This window comes from Melanerpes formicivorus, unplaced genomic scaffold (genome assembly GCF_026170545.1).
Source record: "Melanerpes formicivorus ecotype bairdi unplaced genomic scaffold, bMelFor1.0.p_v2 SCAF_23, whole genome shotgun sequence".
NCBI lineage: Eukaryota > Metazoa > Chordata > Aves > Piciformes > Picidae > Melanerpes > Melanerpes formicivorus.
Window position 1 is genome coordinate 4,273,222 of NW_027142375.1, and position 19,525 is coordinate 4,292,746.

General features: G+C 47.4%; 2 protein-coding genes across 3 annotated transcripts in view; one reads left to right on the plus strand and one right to left on the minus strand.

Annotated features, from left to right (window-relative positions):
- BTD (biotinidase) lies at positions 1-10,572 on the minus strand. Of its 2 annotated transcripts, none has more exons than XM_068152357.1 (5): positions 10,485-10,572; positions 8,846-8,956; positions 5,570-5,804; positions 2,746-2,895; positions 1-1,470 (listed from the first exon to the last, which is right to left on the minus strand). In XM_068152357.1, the coding sequence occupies exons 3-5, from the start codon at positions 5,798-5,800 to the stop codon at positions 286-288; spliced, it is 1,566 nt and encodes a 521-aa protein (XP_068008458.1). In that variant the 5' UTR covers positions 5,801-5,804; positions 8,846-8,956; positions 10,485-10,572; the 3' UTR covers positions 1-285. The 2 variants fall into 2 exon arrangements, with proteins under 2 accessions (XP_068008458.1, XP_068008457.1); XM_068152356.1 differs by lacking the exon at positions 10,485-10,572 and adding an exon at positions 9,893-9,979.
- Positions 10,200-19,525, plus strand: part of HACL1 (2-hydroxyacyl-CoA lyase 1) — a 25,870-nt gene continuing 16,544 nt past the window's right edge. Inside the window, exons 1-6 of the mRNA XM_068152355.1 lie at positions 10,200-10,355; positions 12,209-12,313; positions 14,894-14,934; positions 15,662-15,742; positions 17,668-17,740; positions 18,275-18,352. Coding sequence (XP_068008456.1) covers positions 10,281-10,355; positions 12,209-12,313; positions 14,894-14,934; positions 15,662-15,742; positions 17,668-17,740; positions 18,275-18,352 — 453 coding nt within the window. The 5' untranslated portion in view covers positions 10,200-10,280. The remainder of the gene's footprint in view (positions 10,356-12,208; positions 12,314-14,893; positions 14,935-15,661; positions 15,743-17,667; positions 17,741-18,274; positions 18,353-19,525) is intronic.

The following is a 19,525-nucleotide window of genomic DNA, read 5'->3' on the forward strand; positions in this document are numbered from 1 at the left end:
TCAGTTTAAATGAGACATGTTATTTTCCCAGTGCAGAACATCTCAGCACGTTGCACCAAGCCTTTGAACTCTGCAAGGCTTTTACCCCTGGCAGGACCTAAGCTGCCGAGGTACAGGCTGTACTTACAGCCTCTTAAGTGCTTCCCTCATCATTTCAAACGTGGAATCTGAGCAGTCATGTAATAAATGTACCCAAAGCTCTAGGAAGTGCAGATGTTCAGCAGTTCACATGAAGGTGTGGGCTCTGAACATGGGGGCTGTTGTCTTCTTCTTCAACTGTCTGTGCTAGTCCTTTTCATACCACCGTCCGTAGAGAGCAGCTGTCAGCAGGCCAGAAGATGTGTTATTTTTGCTCATGAAATAGTGGTTGTTTTTCCAGCCCCTGTGATCAGCAAAGTCCAAAGTAATACCAGATGTCAGCAGCAAAGGAAAGATGTAAGGGGTACTCATATTTCCCCAGAGCTGGAAATCTATCAGAGCAGTGGCGTCTGTAACCTCCTGTCCACAAGTGCTAAAGCTGAGGCCACCACACTTAACTAAGGCACAGGCCTGGACATAGTAGGTGCCATGCACTGTGTGGAGCCCATCAAACACTCCCAGAGCATAGAGTTCATCAGTTGGAAGAGCTTTCTGGTAATTTAAGTAACAACAAAGGGTATTGGCACAGACCTGGAGCTCTCCTTTTTCCCCCCACAGAGGAACAAAAGTGAAGTTGTCATACATCATTTCTGCATAAAACAGGGGAGGTAACTGTTCCTTTCCTGTTTCTGATACTCTGCTGGGGCTCTCTTCTTCCTCCTTAAAGCAAACTTGATCATCCAGGGAGGTGCTTGTAGAAGTCTTGCATGAGTGATGTAAGCTCTCTCTGAATCTTTCACTACTGTCCGGATTGGTTTCACCATCTGTGGCAACCACAGGAATTTCTGCTACTATGAGCTTACCACCATAACCTTCCATGTTGTGGTAGGTGAATGACTTGACTGGAGTGTATATGCCACTCCCTGTCATGCCCAAGGTAGGGTGGTGGATATTGGCTGCTAAGACATTGATGTTGAAAGCTGTTGCAAAAGCCTGTTGAAACTCTACAGCAGCCAGGAGTGGCAGCTGGTTCATCCAGGCAGTTGGATAGGCAATTTGTTTCACGTTGTGTTGCTTGATGAGGTTCACTGCAGGCTCAAAAAAGAGTATATCAAAGCAAGTGAACATGCCAAACCTGCCAGCAAAAGGAGTCTCAAAGGATGCATAGTCAGGCTCTGGAGGAGTGTCAAAGGCGTATTCAAAGTAGAGGTTGTGTTTGCGGTATGTGGCTACCAGCACGCCACCGTCATCGAACGCCACGTTGGTGTTGAACTGGTACCTCCCATCAGGTGGGCAGTGAGGGTCAGGCTGCTCACAGGGCTGCTTTGTTCCCAGGTTTGCCACAAGGAAGATTTGGTTTTTCAGTGCCATGCAGCTCAGACGCTGAAGAACCTGGAGAGCAGAATGGGAAACTTTGGGCATTTCATGGCACGGAGGAACAGATTTGACTTCAGCAGTTAGGACTCCATTAGCAGCTTCCAAATGATGAGGATTTTCACATTATGCAAAGGGGTTAAACTCAGCTACAATAACTGCTTCTCAAGTGTGCCAATTTTGTGTGGCCTTCCTGCCTGTTCTGGTTTCATCTGCACGACAATACTGGTTGGGTTGTGGAATAAACACAACTGTTCCTTGGGCAGGCCCTTGGGCTGGGGTTGCCGAGGCTGCTGGTCAGGCCGAGAGGAGCAGAGCACCACCAGGAGAGCCAAGAGTCTCTTTCAGTGGCCTGTGTCAGTTCCCAGATGTGTTCAAACTCAAACTACTGTGGCAGCTACAAGTGTGCCTGCTGAAAGCTCCTGCTTTGAACTCACCTTGTGGTGTCAGAAAGCCAAACCACCAAGGAACTGCAGAATTTCTTAACTATTTACACAGGCTCACAGGATGTTAGGGGTTGGAAGGGACCTCCAGAGATCATTGAGTCCAACCCTCCTGCCAGAGCAGGATCATAGTATCTAGCACAGGGTGCACAGGAACACATCCAGATGGGTCTGGAAAGTCACCAGAGAAGGAGACTCCGCAACCTCTCCGGGGAGCCTGTTCCAGTGCTCTGTGACCCTCACAGTGAAGAATGTTAAGGTAGAACCTCCTGTGCTGTAGTTTCTATCCACTGCCCCTTGTCCTATCCCAGGGTGCAACTAAGCAGAGCCTGTCCCCTCCTTATTAACAGTCAGCCCTCAGATATTTAGAAACATTTATCAAATCCCCTCTCAGTCTTCTCTTCCCCAGACTAAACAGCCCCAGGGCTCTCAGCCTTTCCTCAGAGGGCAATGCTCCAGTGCCTTCATCATCCTGGTAGCCCTCTGTTGGACTCTCTCCAGCAGATCCCTTTCCCTTTTGAACTGGGGAGCCCAGAACTATATTCCAGGTGAGGTCTCACCAGGGCAGAGTAGCAGGAGAGGAGAACCTCCCTGGATCTGCTGGACACATTCCCCTCAATGCACCCCAGGATTCCATTGGCCCTCTTGGCCACAAGGGCAAATTGCTGTCCCATGGAGAACAAACCCCTCCTCTGCTAAGAATGAAACCAGCATAAACTGAGAGCATGTGACTTCAAGTTGTTAAACATCTTGCTTACTTCCCCAAACAACCTACTAGAGCTATTTTCCTACTTGGAGCACAAATCTGGCATTCATTCCACCTCTCTGCAGAAGCCACTCCTACACTTACCTCTGTGTCGTTGAACAAATAGGGCTCCCGGCAGGGATTCCACTTCACAGAGTCCGAGTGCAGAACAAAGTCTAAGTAAGGGTAAATGGAGCTTCTGGTGAAGTTGAAGCCATGGATTCCATCCTCAGGAAAAACAATGATCTGTGCCCCCTGCACATGAAACAAAGAGGTGCTGTAGGCATAGCTGACCCAACATAAACATAAAAGGAGTAATGGAACCTCGTGGGTAAGAAGAGCTGAAGACAGCTATGGAGAACCCAACCATGTTCTGACAGGAATGTAGTTGGCAAGTATCCTTTCTTTGACTGCACAGTAGACAAACCTGTGTGTTTAAATCTTATTTAACCTGACACATGTCTTTAGCTTGAAAAATTAACCCAGTTGGCATTATTTAAAGGGCATGCAAATAAGGGGAGACTGCATCCATATGCTTGGGAAACTATTATCCAGGCACCAGTCATGAGAATGACATCATTTAGGTGCAACATTGGTGATGTCTTAGGGTTTTTTTTCCAGGATTATGATTATGTCTTGGGTGACAGGTTGGACTTGATGAACTTTGAGGACTTTTCCAACCTTATTGCTTCTATGATTCTATTTCAGACAGTTTTTCTCATGGCAGGTATGAGGGGGATGCATACATCAGACCAGGGGCCCCGGGTGGCATTTACAACATGCAGCCAGGCACTTGCTTCACCCTTAAGCAGTGAAACAATGAGATTTTTGTGATGAGGCTTACAGGTCAGTGTAAATCTATTTTCTTAAGAATAATTCTTGCCATTTCAGATTAATCATGGAATTGTCAGGGTTGGAAGGCACCTCAAGGATCATCGAGTTCCAACCCCCATGCCGTGGCCAGGGATGCCTCACACTACATCAGGCTGCCCAGAGACACATCCAGCCTGGCTGCAAAAACCTCCAGGGATGAGGCTTCCCCCTCCTCCCTGGGCAACCTGTGCCAGTGTCTCACCACCCTCCTGGGAAAGAACTTCTTCGTAACATCCAGGTAACTTCTCTGTCAAAACCCCTGGGTCTTGGGGCTGTGAGCTTTGGGAATTGTCATGGAATCAGATGTTGAGTTGCTGGAACGAGTCCAGAGAGGGGCAACGATGTTGGTGAGGGGTTTGGAACACAGCCCTGTGAGGAGAGGCTGAGGGAGCTGGGGTTGCTTAGCCTGGAGAAGAGGAGACTCAGGGGTGACCTTATTGCTCTCTACAACTACCTGAAGGGAGGTTGTAGACAGGCAGAGGTTGGTCTCTTCTCCCAGGCAGCCAGCACCAGAACAAGAGGACACAGTCTCAGGCTGTGCCAGGGGAGGTTTAGGTTGGATGTGAGGAAGAAGTTCTATACAGAGAGAGTGATTGCCCATTGGAATGGGCTGCCTGGGGAGGTGGTGGAGTCACCATCATTGGAGGTGTTCAGGAGGAGACTTGATGGGGTGCTTGGTGCCATGGGTTAGCTGTTTGGGTGGGTTGGATTGGTTGATGGGTTGGACACAATGATCTTGAAGGTCTCTTCCAACCTGGTTTGGTCTATTCTATTCTACCCATTTCTAGTTTTGTTCCACTCCCCCTAGTCCTGTCATCATATTGGGTTGTGTAGTCCTATCAGGCTGTATAGTCCTATCAGGCTGTATAGTCCCATCATCACATTGGGTTGTATACAGTGCTGGAAGTATGGTTTTCAGAAACATCTTGGCTGTGGAAGCAATGGAGAATCTGGCAGAGATGCAGCCATGTCAGAACTAGATGGTTTCTACCTGAAGTTCAGGGAGATCTGTTCTTAACCATATAGTGGATTCCTCTTAAATCAGATAGGGCATCAAATTCCTGTGGCTGTTCAAATGTGTCAGCTCAGATGTGTTATCTGGCTTTGGGGTAATTTATGTGTTAGATGCAGTACTGCATAAAAATAGCTTTTATGCTTCTGGACTGTGATGCCCAGCCATCATTCCCCCCCAAAAAAAAAACCCAAATGAACAAAAAAACACCCAAACCCACCACCCACCAGCATGAAACAAACCACACACAAAAACCCCTCAACAAAATACACACACACAAAAAAAAGCCAAACAAAACCCAGAAAACAACCAACAGAAAAGCCAACTCCTTTTTCAAATGATATAAAGTAATTAGTTCTTCTGTTCCAGAATTGTGAAACCTGCAGGTTCCTTATTCTCTGCAAAGGGACAGCCATGCCTGCTTCCTCTGACTACAGCCAGCTGTGGGGTTTCTTGGAGAGGGAAGGAAAGGAGGCTGTTCTTATGCCTATCCCTCTCCTCTATACATATTTAGCCTGAGGACCATCCCATGGATAATAGGGGAAGGGAATGGAAAACTTTTAATTCCATGAAGTTGTTAAATGTTTTAGAGATGAATGTTCCACTATTAACTTTCTCAGTTGTTAGAATCATTCTGGAATCTCTATTGAGAGCACTGGAAGGGGGAGGAAAAAGTCAAACCCAAAGGCAGCTGCCTGTAAGACAATCTTTCAATAAAACCCACTCCATTTAAGACAACAGAAAGGAGCCAGGTATTCAACCAAAGCAGAAAGCTGCCTTCCTTATGCTAACTAGCTATAGGGATGCTCTTCCAAGCTTGGAAGAACCCCAGTCAGGCAAGCTGCTAACTGGCCTGATTATCATTGTTTTTTCCAGAGCTGCTGGCAGGTCAGAATGTCTGAAAACCCAGCCCATAGTTATGTGTTTAAATATGGCTTTAGTTGCCTGGGAACACAAATGGGAAAGATGATCCTCAAATAGCACCTCCTCTCTCTCTATATATATCCATAGGACACATGCAACTGCTGCTGAGCTGTGGCATACCTGTCTGGCAGCAGCCGCTGCCTGCTGTTCATAGATGTCCAGGTTCCTGCCCATGAGTTCCAGCGCAGACTGTCGATCAACCAGAGCTTCTGGGGCAGGACTGAGGATGGACTCGTGTTCATACACAGCAGCAACATAATGTCCTTCCTTCTTAACTCTTGCAGAGACAGCTTGGTAGCAAAAAAACCAGACAGACAGCTTCCAGTACACACACACCATGGTGTATGCCATAAATCTAGGGGGAGGGGAAAAACAGGGAGAGGGGAGAAGCTGAGCAACTAAGCCATGCCAGGAATTTCAACTGGTTATTAAATATGGAGTGTAACTCAGACACTTAGCAGTGTCTGAACTGAGTGTGGTGTTCCTCAATTCCTGAGTGACCATGAGCATATTGTTTCCAAACCCTAAATACACCTACATTGATGCTAACCTACACTGATGATAACTCTGTCCTGCTTAAACAGCTTCATGCATAGTTCTAATGATTTCTTGGCTTGGTCTCCCTTTGCAAGTAATTTTGGCAGCCATTCATTTATAGATTATTGCAGCAGATATCAAAACCATGTTTGGGAAGAGTTAAAAGCAGCCTTGCAAATGTGCAGCTTCTCCCCCCCCATCTGTTGATGGGGGATGCATTTAGAAGCAGCACTTCCTACCATTGCTTGAACTTTGGATTTGGTAGGCAAGTAAAAGCAGAACTCAACTGCCAAAAATATCACAGTATCACCAAGGTTGGAAGAGACCTCAAGGATCATTGAGTCCAACCTGTCACCACAGACCCCATGACTAGACCATGGCACCAAGTGCCACATCCAATCCCCTCTTGAACACATCCAGGGATGGTGACTCCACCACCTCCCTGGGCAGCACATTCCAGTGACCAATGACTCTCTTGGTGAAGAACTTTCTCCTCACCTCGAGTCTAAACCTCCCCTGGCACAGCTTGAGACTGTGTCCTCTTGTTCTGGTGCTGGCTGCCTGGGAGAAGAGACCAACCCCTTCCTGGCTACAACCACCTTTCAGGTAGTTGTAGAGAGCAATGAGGTCACCCCTGAGCCTCCTCTTCTCCAGACTAAACAACCCCAGCTCCCTCAGCCTCTCCTCACAGGGCTGTGCTCAAGGCCTCTCCCCAGCCTTGTTGCCCTTCTCTGGACACCTTCAAGTGTCTCAATGTCCTTCTTAAACTGAGGGGCCCAGAACTGGACACAGGACTCAAGGTGTGGCCTAACCAGTGCTGAGTACAGGGGCACAATGACTTCCCTGCTCCTGCTGGCCACACTATTCCTAATGCAGGCCAGGATGCCATTGGCCTTCTTGGCCACCTGGGCACACTGCTGGCTCATGTTCAGGCAGCTGTCAATCAGCACCCCCAGGTCCCTCTCTGTTTGGCAGCTCTCAGCCACTCTGACCCCAGCCTGTAGCTCTGCATGGGGTTGCTGTGGCCAAAGTGCAGCACCTGGCACTTGGACTTGTTGAATGCCATCCTGTTGGACTCTGCCCATCTGTCCAGTCGGTTGAGGTCCCTCTGCAGAGCCCTTCTACCCTCTAACTGACCAACATCTGCTCCTAACTTGGTGTCATCTGCAAATTTGCTGATGACTGCCTCAATCCCCTCATCCAGATCATCAATGAAGATGTTAAAGAGCACAGGGCCCAGCACTGATCCCTGGGGGACGCCACAGGTGACTGGCCACCAGCTGGATGTGGCACCATTCACCACCACTAGATACTGCTCTTGCATTTATCTGTCTTTCAGTCATGAAAATGCCCCTCCTGCTGGGTTATGGATTCACTCTGTCCCAGCAGACTCATGTCTCATACAGTGCAGCCCTTTTCAGCATTTACACAAATGCTGAGAACAATTCATGTCTGCATCCCTCCTACACAGCACAGATAGCTGTGGTGGAAAATGCTTTCATAATAAAAACCTACAGAGCAAAAAATCCATACAAAATGTGGAAAGTTGGCAGTAATGAGCTCTTCATACTGAAAAAAAAAGAAGTCCAGAAGTCTGAGGCACTCTCTCCAACATGGACTCCCCATGTAGCCTTCTTTAGACACACAAGAGGACGTCCTGACCATCCAGCTACACAATCCCACCTGGCTTGAACCTGAGCCAACTGAAATGATTTAGTAACTAAAATTGTTCCTTTTGAGTCCTTACCCTTGCTTGTGATTTACTGTGATGACTGAGCCCTGGTGAGCACTCCCTAATGCCCTTCCCCCATGTGACATCTTCAACAGCAGAACCCTGCTACCTAACAGATTGCTGCCAACAAGGAGAGCTGTGACGAGCACCAAAGCTGGCCTTGGGGATAGTGATCTTTCCAGCCAAAATTAAGATACCATCAGGGTTTCCTCAGCCCCAAGAATCCCAAGTAAGTCTCAGCCATGTTTTCTTTCCCTAATGGAAAGTGCTACACCATCCCTTCCTTGAAGGGAAGTTAGTTTAGGGTCACCAGAGCTGTGACTTTTCAAGAAGTTTTCATGAACTGCTTTGTAATTTATTAGTATCTTTTTCTGTCTCTTGCCTGTGATTTATATGGTCTTTTGCCTGGCAGATATGAGGGGTTTGGAACACAGCCCTGTGAGGAGAGGCTGAAGGAGCTGGGGTTGCTTAGCCTGGAAAGGAGGAGACTCAGGGGTGACCTTATTGCTCTCTATAACTGCCTGAAGGGAGGTTGTAGACAGGCAGAGGTTGGTCTCCTCTCCCAGGCAACCAGTACCAGAACAAGAGGACACAGTCTCAAGCTGTGTCAGGGGAGGTTTAGGCTGGAGGTTAGGAAGAATTTCTACACAGAGAAAGTGATTGCCCATTGGAATGGGCTGCCTGGGGAGGTGGTGGAGTCACCATCATTGGAGGTGTTCAGGAGGAGACCTGATAGGGTGCTTGGTTGCATGCTTTAGTTGATTAGGTGGTGTTGGATGATAGGTTGGACTCAATGATCTTGAAGGTCTCTTCCAACCTGGTCTGGTCTATTCTATTCTAATTCTCTGTGCTTCAGTAAGTTCACTCAAACACAGCTAGTCCACAGCAGTATTATTGTCACAGTATACTAGTCACAATGCCATCCAAAAGGTGTTTAAGTTTGGATGCTGATTCAGGCAACTCTTTCCCCCCAGTCACAGTGCAGAGTGTTTTCAGTTTTCCAGCACCATCCAATTGTGAGTATTGTTAAGTAGAGCCTCCAGTCACTTTTCAACAGCTTCAGAAACGTAGGAGTTTGTCAGCTTTCACTGTACATAGATGTACACACAAAGAAAAGCAATACATACCCTTGCTTCTCAGCACTTCTATGCTCAGAAGAATCCAACAGCCTATAGAACACCAGTAGCACAGCACTAGTCCAGGTCCTCTCAAGTGATCAGTAGCAAATGCCTGTTAAGCTACAGTAATAGAAACAGTAATAATTACTAGGCAAAAGAGTAATTTTGCTATTCATTGTGTCTTTTTGAGTGATATCCATCAATTTTGAGGTTGCTACCATTCCAATACATAGAATATATCACACAGTGGCCCCTATAAAGATGTAAAAATACTGAAATTCAGGGTTTTTTCACTGATCCCTCACATATACTGCTTTTATTGAGACACACTGCAGCATGTAGAGTGCTTTACTATGAAGGGGATTTCTCAATATACAGGGATCATGCATCTCCTCTTCTGAACAACGTTTATCCCCTGTGCAAGGCATCGTGCAATCTGGCTCTCCTGTCCTGTCTCTCACCCTCAGGTTTTAAAGCACGCTGCCCCTCCTGTCGTTTCACGAGAATTAATCGGGAGGTCTGCATCACCCAACCTAAAGGGCGAGGATGAACTGAGTGCTGCCCTGCGGTCAGGCTTGCACGCCTCGCCCTTGGCAGCAGAGCCAAGGCTTGGCGAGGGGCAGCGCCACTGTGGCACGGCACGGCACGGCACGGCACGGCACGGCACGGCACGGCACGGCACGGCACGGCACGGCACGGCACGGCACGGCACGGATGCGCAGAGCCAGCCCAAACGGGCCGCAGCATCCTTCAGGTAGGGGTTTGGTTAAGTGCCTCACGCTGCGCTCCGGGTTCTCCTCATGAACCTCAGGTACCTTCACGCAGAACACATCTCTACCGTGCCCCGCTCTGCATTAGCCATCTCTGAACCCAAGTCCACCAACCCGCAGTGTTGCGCTCCCGGCCCAGTCACCAACGCGGTGTGCCTCCCGCATCCCACACACCAAGCCCGGCCTCACGGGGACTGCACCGCCCGCTCCCGCAGCCCTGCCCCGCTGCCGTGAGGCCGCCAGCCCCCGCCCCAAGCGCTAAGCGCCAGACCCCTCACACCACTACCATGGCTGGCGGCGGGGCTGCGCCTACGTAACGGCCGCCAGACGCTGAGGCTGGCCGCCAGACGCTGCGGCTCGCCGCCCTGCCCTCGCCCCCTGGCGGCCGCTCCAGCTCCACACCGCCACGGACCTATGGCTGCGCGGGGGCGGGGGGAGGGCAGGGATCTTCCGGCCTCTGATTGATTACCCGCTCTAGCTAATAGAAGGCTGCCTCAGCCTTCACTGAGGGGATCGGGGGCGGCACTATTCCCGGGTCTTGGGTCCGCCTCCTCCGCTGTCTCATTGGCTGGGCGGTGTGCCAGTCAATTGTACCCGACCTTTGGCCGGGGGTCCTTCTCCGTTTGCTTCCCTGGCAGCAGCTCCTGCCTGGGTTGGGGCTGTACGGAGCTGCGATGGCGTCTAGCGGCAGTGCAGACGGGGAGGCTGTCAGCGGGGCCCAGCTCATCGCCGAGTCCCTCAAGGCTCAAGTAAGAGTGCGGGCGAAGAGTAGGTTCCCTACGGCGAGCGGGTAGGGACATTTCGCGGCCGCGGGGGCCGGCTCAGATGACGGCTGTGCGCGGAGCTCCAGAGACGCGAGCGTGCGCGGCTCGACTCACCCTGGGTGCCGCTGGCGCTCTCCCGGCGGGGCGCGCAGAGCCGGTGAAGAGGCTTTGCCTTGCCGCAGCAGCTCGGTCCCGCTGCTACTGTGGACGGGCGTGAGGCGCTGACCCTTATGCAGCGTTCCCTAGTGCTTCCCTGAGAGCCTGCCCCTTCCCGGGCCCGCCCGGTACCTCCGTTAACCATCAAACAGTGCTGACCGCCCTCCGCGGCTGCTCCTGTGACAACCGTACCTGCCTCTCGCACCTCCTTTACAAGTATCGAAGCTGTCTTGTCTCGTACTTTGACGTGGTGCTGAAGGGACACGGGTCTTACCGAAACACAGTTTGGCCTATGACACACGAAAAGGTTGTAATTACCACTAAAAAGCTAATTGCGTTGCTGTCATCAGGAGAAGGTAGTTCAGTTGTAATTAACACGGGAAAGGTAGTTCGGTTGTAATTGTCACGAAAACGCTAATTGCGTTGCTGTCATCAGGAGAAGGTAGTTCAGTTGTAATTAACACGGGAAAGGTAGTTCGGTTGTAATTAAGCATATAGATACAGACAGTACCGATAAGCAGCCACACAGAAAGGGACCTGGGGGTGCTGATTGACAGCCTGCTGAACGTCAGCCAGCAGTGTGCCCAGGTGGCCAAGAAGGCCAATGGCATCCTGGCCTGCATCACAAATAGTGTGGCCAGCAGGAGCAGGGAGGTCATTCTGCCCCTGTACTCTGCACTGGTTAGGCCACACCTTGGGTCCTGTGTCCAGTTCTGGGCCCCTTAGTTTAAGAAGGACATTGAGACACTTGAATGAGGGCAATGAGGCTGGTGAGAGGTCTGGAACACAAGCCCTATGAGGAGAGGCTGAGGGAGCTGGGATTGTTTAGCCTGGAGAAGAGGAGGCTCAGGGGAGACCTTCTTGCTGTCTACAACTACCTGAAGGGAGGTTGTAGCCAGATGGGGCTTGATCTCTTCTCCCAGGCAACCAGGACCAGAACAAGAGGACACAGTCTCAAGCTGAGCCAGGGGAAGTTTAGGCTTGAGGTGAGGAGAAAGTTCTTCACTGAGCGAGTTGTTAGCCATTGGAATGTGCTGCCCAGGGCGGTGGTGGAGTCACCATCACTGGAGGTGTTTAGGAGGAGACTGGATGTGGCACTTGGTTCCATGGTTTTGTAGTCATTAGGTGTTGGGTGACAGGTTGGACTTGATGATCCTTGAGGTCTTTTCCAACCTTATTGATTCTATGATAAAGAATCTGTAAGTTTCATTTGGCTCAATACTATCCCAGGGACCTTTGTTGTTATTGTTGCTGCTTTTCAGTGAAAGCAGAAAGACATGTACCACCATGAGGAATTTTCATAGAAGACAAACTTGGCATGCTGAGAAACAGGACAATCATGGAGCAGAGACATCCCAGCTAAAAAGTTGGCAGTAAAAAGTGCTCAACATGTTGACAGAAGAGCTGGACTGCAGCATTGTTCCACTTCTTAGAGGCTTTCATAATCCAGTGTTTGCACAACTAAGAGTATGCTGAGCTGCAAATGACAGAGGGTGCTCTGTGTGTTCCCACAGTAGCCTGTGAACCTCTATGTGGATATATATGCCGTTACAGTTTGGTTTTTGACTCTGTGTGTAGCTAGGATGACTGTCTTTGGCATGTGCTTATTAAAACTCTTTGGGTTTTTTTCCCCCCTGAACCAATTCTTTATTTCTTTTAATATTGTCTTTCTTTATTTTCAGAATATTGAATACATGTTTGGTGTTGTTGGCATTCCAGTTATTGAAATCGCAGTTTCAGCCCAGGCTGCTGGAATCAAGTATGTAGGAATGAGAAATGAACAGGCTGTAAGTATCTGTCTCTAGTAGAACTGATCCTTTGACTGGCTTACAACTGAGTGGGATCTGGTTTTCCTTTTCTTGCAAGGAAGAATGTGGTTTCCAGAAGTCCTGCTACAGAGCCTGTAGAGAAGCATTTACTGTTACCCTGGGGTAAGGGAGAGCATTGGGGGTTTGTGTGCTCTCCACCCCTCTTCCAGTTCTAACTGCTGCTTTCTTTGCTCATAAGGGAATTACAATGCTGGGGGGTTGTCATTGGGGTTGTTTTTTGCTGTTGTGTTTTGAGGGGGGAGGGTTTGGTTTGAGGGTTTTTCTGGTGGTGTTTTTGGGGGGGGGCAGGCAGGTTGGTTTGGTTGGTTGGTTGTTTTTTTCACTTTTAGTTGCCTTGCTTCCATAAAAGAAAAGATAGGATGAAAAGAGGGAGCAAAAGGAGTTCAAAGTGGTTTACTGCAGAGAGAAACAGTAATTTTGTCCCCAAATAATCCATCAGCAGATTATCTGCCACTTTTTGAGGAAGCTCATCCAGGCTTTTTGTGTGGAAAGTCCACAGAAAGCTCCTTCTCCCCATCTCTTGGGGATTTTGTTCTCTTTTGATCTTCTCCTTTGCTTTGCCATTGCTGCTTTACCTCAAGCAAAACCAGTGGCTTCCCAGGTCTCACAGTGGCACTTTTGCAGTGACCGGTAGTTGGCCATTAGCAAATTGTTTATTGTTCTGAGACTGCTGCTTTCAAACCTGTGTCCTTATTTTCAAGGCCTATGCTGAAGGTGTCTGTGGTAACAAAAGCTACCATGTGCCAAGCTCAGGTTCATACAGAAGGCTCTTAGCTGCTAAGTTGATCACATGCCCTATAGGCTAGTCCTGAAACATTAAGCCTTGGGTACAATTAGAAGTGCCTCAGACCTTCTCCTAGCCATGGCAATACTGATTTAACTGGGCCATGGGTACCAAATAGCTTAACCATTGTTTACCTGCTATGTATATTGGATTGCTTATGTTTGAGCTCAAAACAGATTAACTAAGCTCTGCCTAATGCACTTCTTGTGTGGGAGGAAGACCTCTGCTTCGGCTACAGTTCAACCCCAGGTGGTGGCAAGCTTTGAGTTCAGTGCCTACATCTAGGCTTCCCACGCTTTTCCCTGATGTTGATTGCAGTTTTGTTGGGCAATGGCATCCTTCCAGCCTCTCTGAGGAATGTAATGATCAGGTTTCATCTGTCAGCTGTGTTGTGACTGATAATGAGTGCTGTCACTCACATTTTAGTGGTGAGAGTGCAGGGTTCATCAGTAAAATGGGTCTTCATTCTTACTGTTGTCCCAGTTTAGAGCAGGACAGGTGCTCTATTGCCCCAAAGGAGCAAAAGAATGATACACAAATGGATTGGATACTGATGGAAGGTTTACATGGAAAAGCAATTAACATACTATGACAGCTACAAAGCATTGGTGGTGAGCATATCCAAAGCATACAGAGTTGCCTTACACCACACTAAAAAGCTCAACACATCCCTTCTTCCCACCTGGGGTACACCCAAAACCCCCAGGGCTCTTTCTTCCCTGCCATTGCTAGGATGGTCTCAGGCTGGCCAGGCCTGAAACTGCCTTCCTCTGCCCTGCTTCTTATCCTGGCCTTAGCCCTAAGAGGCCTGTGATACTCCCCCACTGTTACCTGATAGGAAAAGTATCTCCCATGGGAGCAGAGAGGGAAGAAAGAAAAAGACAATGACTTTGCAATCAGATCTACAAAGGTGCAGGATTTATGGGTAGCAATACACTGTTGCTTGTGTACACCCACTGGGCTGGACACTGGAGGTGTAACTCTGTGGCTTCAGTTTAGGAGGCAGCCAGCCTAAACTGCCACAACTGTTCACACAAAAGATCTTTCAAATATACCTTCACAATTAGTTGCAGTCTTCTCTCCTCTTCTAAATAACCACAGAATCCAACAGTAAAACTTCAGATGTCAATGACTGTACATGAACCCAAATTCTATGTGCTGCCTTGTTTTGCCACTGAGTTCTGAAACATCATTGCCATAGAAACTCAACACCATGCTTTGAGCTGCATGAACAAGATTATTTTAGTAACACCTACTCCAAATACTTCTAAACTTTCACACAGATAAGTCATGAAATTGTTACCTAACTGTTGGGCACTAGTGGCATTTTTCTTCTCCATGTCTGAGACATAAGGAAAGGAGAAAGAAGAATCCCAAAGTTTCTTAATGTTGTTCTGGTTTTAGAGGTTATCTTTCATGTGGCTGGAATTCTTTTTCTTTCTTTGAATCCCAGATATTCCTAATGTAATATCACGGAGCAACAGGAGCAAGAAATGTGGAGGGGACACATACACCCTCCCAAAACACCTCTTACCATGGGGAAGGTGAAAGGTTGCTTTGCCTTACTTTTAAGCTTGGGGGAGAATCTCTACTTGGTTATTTTTGTTGAAAGTTGTGAAGTTATGTACAAGATACCATAAAATAAATATAGTAATAAAGAGTAATAATAATAGCAGTAATAAAGAGTAATAATAATAGCAATAATAATAGTAATAATTAATGTTAAATAACACTAACTCAAATATTTTTGACAGGCCTGCTATGCTGCATCTGCTGTTGGGTATTTGACTGGCAGGTATGTTCCCTATTTCTTCATGCCATAATGTCATTTATAGTATTGTCTGTGTCAGACTCAAAAGCTAGGAACATTTTACTGTGTTGGAGCTGGGTGGTTTTGTTGTGTGCAGATGTAGGCCAGTTAAAATGGAAGATGAATTTTAAAGTGACTGTCAATCATTGTTAATCAATATTTCTGTTGCAGTGATTCAGGGCAGACACAAGGAGGTGCTTAAGTTCATCTGATATTCATAGAATCATAGAATGGGCTGGGCTGGCAGGGACCACCAAAGGTCATCCAGTTCTACCTCCCTGCAGTCAGCTGGGACATCCCCAAATAGATCAGGCCTTGTCCAGCCTCACCTTGAATATCTGCAGGGAAAAGGCCTCAACCACTCCCTAAGCAACCTGTTCCAGTGTTCCACCACCCTCACAGTGAAGAACTTGTTCCTAACATCCAATCTAAATCTGCTCTTCTCTAGTTTGAAGCCACTGTCCCTTGTCCTGTCACTGCAGGCCTTTGTAAACAGTCTCTCTCCATCCTTTCTGTAGGCCCCCTTCAGGTACTGGAAGGCTGCTATTAGGTCTCCCTGGAGCCTCCTCTTCTCTGCACTGAACACTCCCAGCTCCCTCATGACCTGTGGTTGTTGATTCATTTCCCTGTGCTCACTTTCCTTTTTTTTTCCTCTTCTTTTTTCCCTCTGTTTTTGTTTGTTTTGACTTTTTTTCTCCCCCTCTTTCTCCAGACCCGGTGTGTGCCTTGTAGTGTCTGGTCCAGGCTTTTTACACGTCCTTGGTGGGATGGCCAATGCAACCATCAACTGCTGGTAATTTAACTACCTTTCACCTTTACAATTCTAGTAATTGCTTGCTGTTCTCTGCTTCAGATGTTAAGCTTCACAGTATTTAGTATAGGACTTCTTTTTCTCTTTCTTGTGGATAATTCTTCCATTTACCAGTGCTGAAAGTGGTTTAGTTCCTGTTTAGTTTTGGGGTTGGTTTTGTGTTCTCCTGAATAACGTTCTTCAGTTTGTCCTGCCCTGTTACACATATGTATATATATATATATGAAAATCTGTTGGTATACCTGATGGTATGGATACATTTGAGGGATAGGATAGGATAGGATAGGATAGGATAGGATAGGATAGGATAGGATAGGATAGGATAAGATAGGATAGGATAGACCAGGTTGGAAGAGACCTTCAAGATCATTGCGTCCAACCCACCTAAACAACTAAACCATGGCACCAATCACCCCATCAAGTCTCCTCCTGAACACCTCCAATAATGTACTTGTTGCTCAGGCCTGTAATGCTGAATAACATTATGGATCATGGAGAGTCTTTAGAGAGTCTTTGAATCCACATTGCCTTTGAATTCCATGCGTGAGCGAGCTGACATCTGCCTTGCTAAAATCCCTGTTTACTCCCCACGCAGACAGTCACAGCAGCAGTTCAGTACTGAATTAAATCATGTAGATGCTACCACTCTGCACTTCCACAAGCCTTTGCTGATATGTGGCAGCTTTTAGCTGATCTGCCATTGAAAGCTGCTTGGAAAGCTCCTTCAGGTATTTTGGGTTGGAGCTCCGGGAATACCAAGCGCAGCGATCTGGAGCATCAGATTAGCAGCGACTGGTGGGCAAGGGAAGCTTGATCAATCACTGCCAGTCAGTTCTCTGACACTTAAAAAAGAGACCTTTTAGTGTTCAAATTCTGTTTTAGGAAATGAGTTCTTGACTAAAGTTTTGCTGTCCCTATGTGGCCTTTGGGGGGGGGAGGGGAAAGAAAAAGGATCCTATGAAAACCTTGCTTTTGAACAGTTATGGGTTTGGTTGTAAGAAAGAACCATTTGTGGCACTTGCTTATATATTTGGAAGAGACATTTCTGTTTTCTGACAAACTTACTGTTGTCTGAGATAAGGTCTGGATACCTGGCTTGTGGCCTATAGAATAGAATTAACCAGGTTGGAAGAGACCTTTGAGATTGAGTCCAACCTATCATCCAACACTATCTTATCAACTGAACCATGGCACCAAGCATCCCATCCAGTCTCCTCCTAAACACCTCCAGTGATGGTGACTCCACCACCTCCCTGAGCAGCCCATTCCAATGGCCAATCACTCTCTCCATGAAGAACTTCTTCCTAACATCCAGCCTAAACCTCCCCTGGTGCAGCTTGAGACTGTGTCCCTTTGTCCTGGTGCTGGTTGCCTGGGAGAAGAGACCAGCGCCCTCCTGGCTACAACCTCCCTTCAGGTAGTTGTCGACAGCAATAAGGTCTGCCCTGAGCCTTCTCTTCTGTACATGTGGCAAAAGGTGAAGGGAGATCTGAGGGTCTTCAGCCTGTAAAGACAGAGAGGGGATGTTTGTAAACATCTAAAAGGTGGGGGGTCAAAAGGATGGGGCTGGACTCTTTTCAGTGATGCCCACTGACAGGATAAGGGGCAGTGGGTACAAACATAGGAGATTTCACTTCAGCATGAGGAAAATCATGCCTACTTTGAGCTGTAGTCTGCCCTGTGGCACGGTGTTTAGAAGTTAGTCCTGTATTGTACTGGACCCTTCCTATTTCTGTTCTCATTTGTGGACACTGAACATGCACAACATGCCAAGAGCATTAGGATTTGAGCATAAGGAGAGTTTAGAGATGTGATTGCAGTAACAAAACAAAAAAAGGCTTAAGGTTGGTTGGTTGGGGTTGTTGGGTTTGTGTTTTGTTTGTTGTTTTTTTACTGTACTTTTCTAGGCCTTTGATTGTTATTGGAGGCTCTTCTGACAGAAATCAGGAAACCATGGGAGCTTTCCAAGAATTCCCACAGGTACACAGACGTACACAACTTCCTACGGAAAAGTCTCAGTTAAATAATGGGGTGTCGTTTCCTGCTGGGTGTGGGAATCCCAATCCCAAACGTTAACATTGCCTAACAGCGCTCTCAATGCTGTTGGCCTGCGCCCTCTGCTGGTCTAACGTGGGCATTGCGGCTACTCTGCTGTGTTTAACACCGTGCCTTTGCCGTACTCGGGGTAGAGTTCATGCTCTGGTTTGGGTTTTCAGCTGGTAAACTGCCATTCTCTGCCTGTTCTGACATGGAATGAAGCAAAACTAAGCTTTCCAAGAAAAGAATCGCCACTTTCCGTGGAAAAATACTTAAAATAACAAGATTGCTTAAGCTCCTGGGGAATGAGTTTGGCTTTGGCAATTTCCATCAGCTGAGGAACTGCACTTTTCAAATAGGGTCTTCAGCTTCTTGCTTCCTATTTGGAATTTCTTCCCTTTTGTGAATGTTCAAATGGGATGGTAATGAGCCAGTCACTTTGGTGAGTTGGTATAATGGTTCTATGCATTTATTCAGGTTGAAGCTGGCAGGCTGTACAGCAAGCTGTCTGTCCGTCCAAGCAGCTTAGAAGTGATTCCTGCTGTTATTGAAAAGGTATGGGAAAAAAAATACTGAATCAGCAACAGAATGCTAAGTACTTATCTCCTCCTGTATACATTCTGAGGCATTATGGTTTTGGTCAGTTGTTGTAAATAGTTTGATCCTGCAGATGTTAGGTGATGCTGGTTAAGTAAGTTAACAACCAGGGAGGTTTTTCCCTATGAGCAATGCTATGGAACAAGTTAGATATATGTTCTGGTCCAATGTGGATTACCAGGAGGGTAGTGGAGCACAGGAACAGGTTGTCCAGGAAGGTGTTTGAGGCTCCAGATATTCAAGGAGAGGCTTGACAGGACTGTGGGCAACCTGATCTGGTTGGGGATGTCTCTGCTTACTGCAAGGGGAGGTTGAACTAGATGACCTTTGGAGGTCCCTTCCAACCCAGACCATTCTGTGATGCTTATTGATTCCTGCAGCATTTTTCACTTGCCTCAGTCAAAGCTGACATTTTTTACTGAAAGAAATGCTTTTAGGGAGAAGTGCAGCAACTAGAAATGTCATACTGCAAACTTAAGCCCTTCTGCCACCTGTGAAGAAGATTTGGAGGTGGGGGTGGGGGGCAGTGGAGGTGGCTGTGTTTGGATTTTGAGTTTGTTTGTTGGTTTGGTTGGTGGTTTTTTGAGAGAGGAACATCCTTATCTCAATGCTTCAGAAAGGGTTCCAGAAGTGTATTGCTACAGCAACACTTCATCCATGCCAGCCTAAACTCTGCACACTCTGATGCTGCTTCCAGGGGGGCAAATTCAGCAAAGCAGCTCTCTGTAACAGAAGAACTGGAATCAAAAGTAGTAGAAAAAGGAGGGATTGGTTGTCTTGGTTTATTTCCTGTCTGGGCTACTTTAAATTACAACTTCCATGCTGATTTCTATTTATAGTTCCAAATACAACAGCTGATAATGCAGTTGTCTTACTGTAAATTAAGCAAAAGAAATTACAGTCTAACACTGTGCCTCTACTGAAAGGCTTCAGAAGCCATGTAGAGGAAGCTGTAAGTAGGTATCAAGACATGAATTGATGGCTATGATTCAGTCCATGGGAGGTTTCCCTCTTCAGCCAGATGAAACAGCATGTTTCTTCTCTGCCTACAGAGGAGTGTGGTGGGTTGAAATTAGCCCCCAGAATAAAATTGCCAGACTAGCTCAGATGGATGCAAATGAAGCTATATTT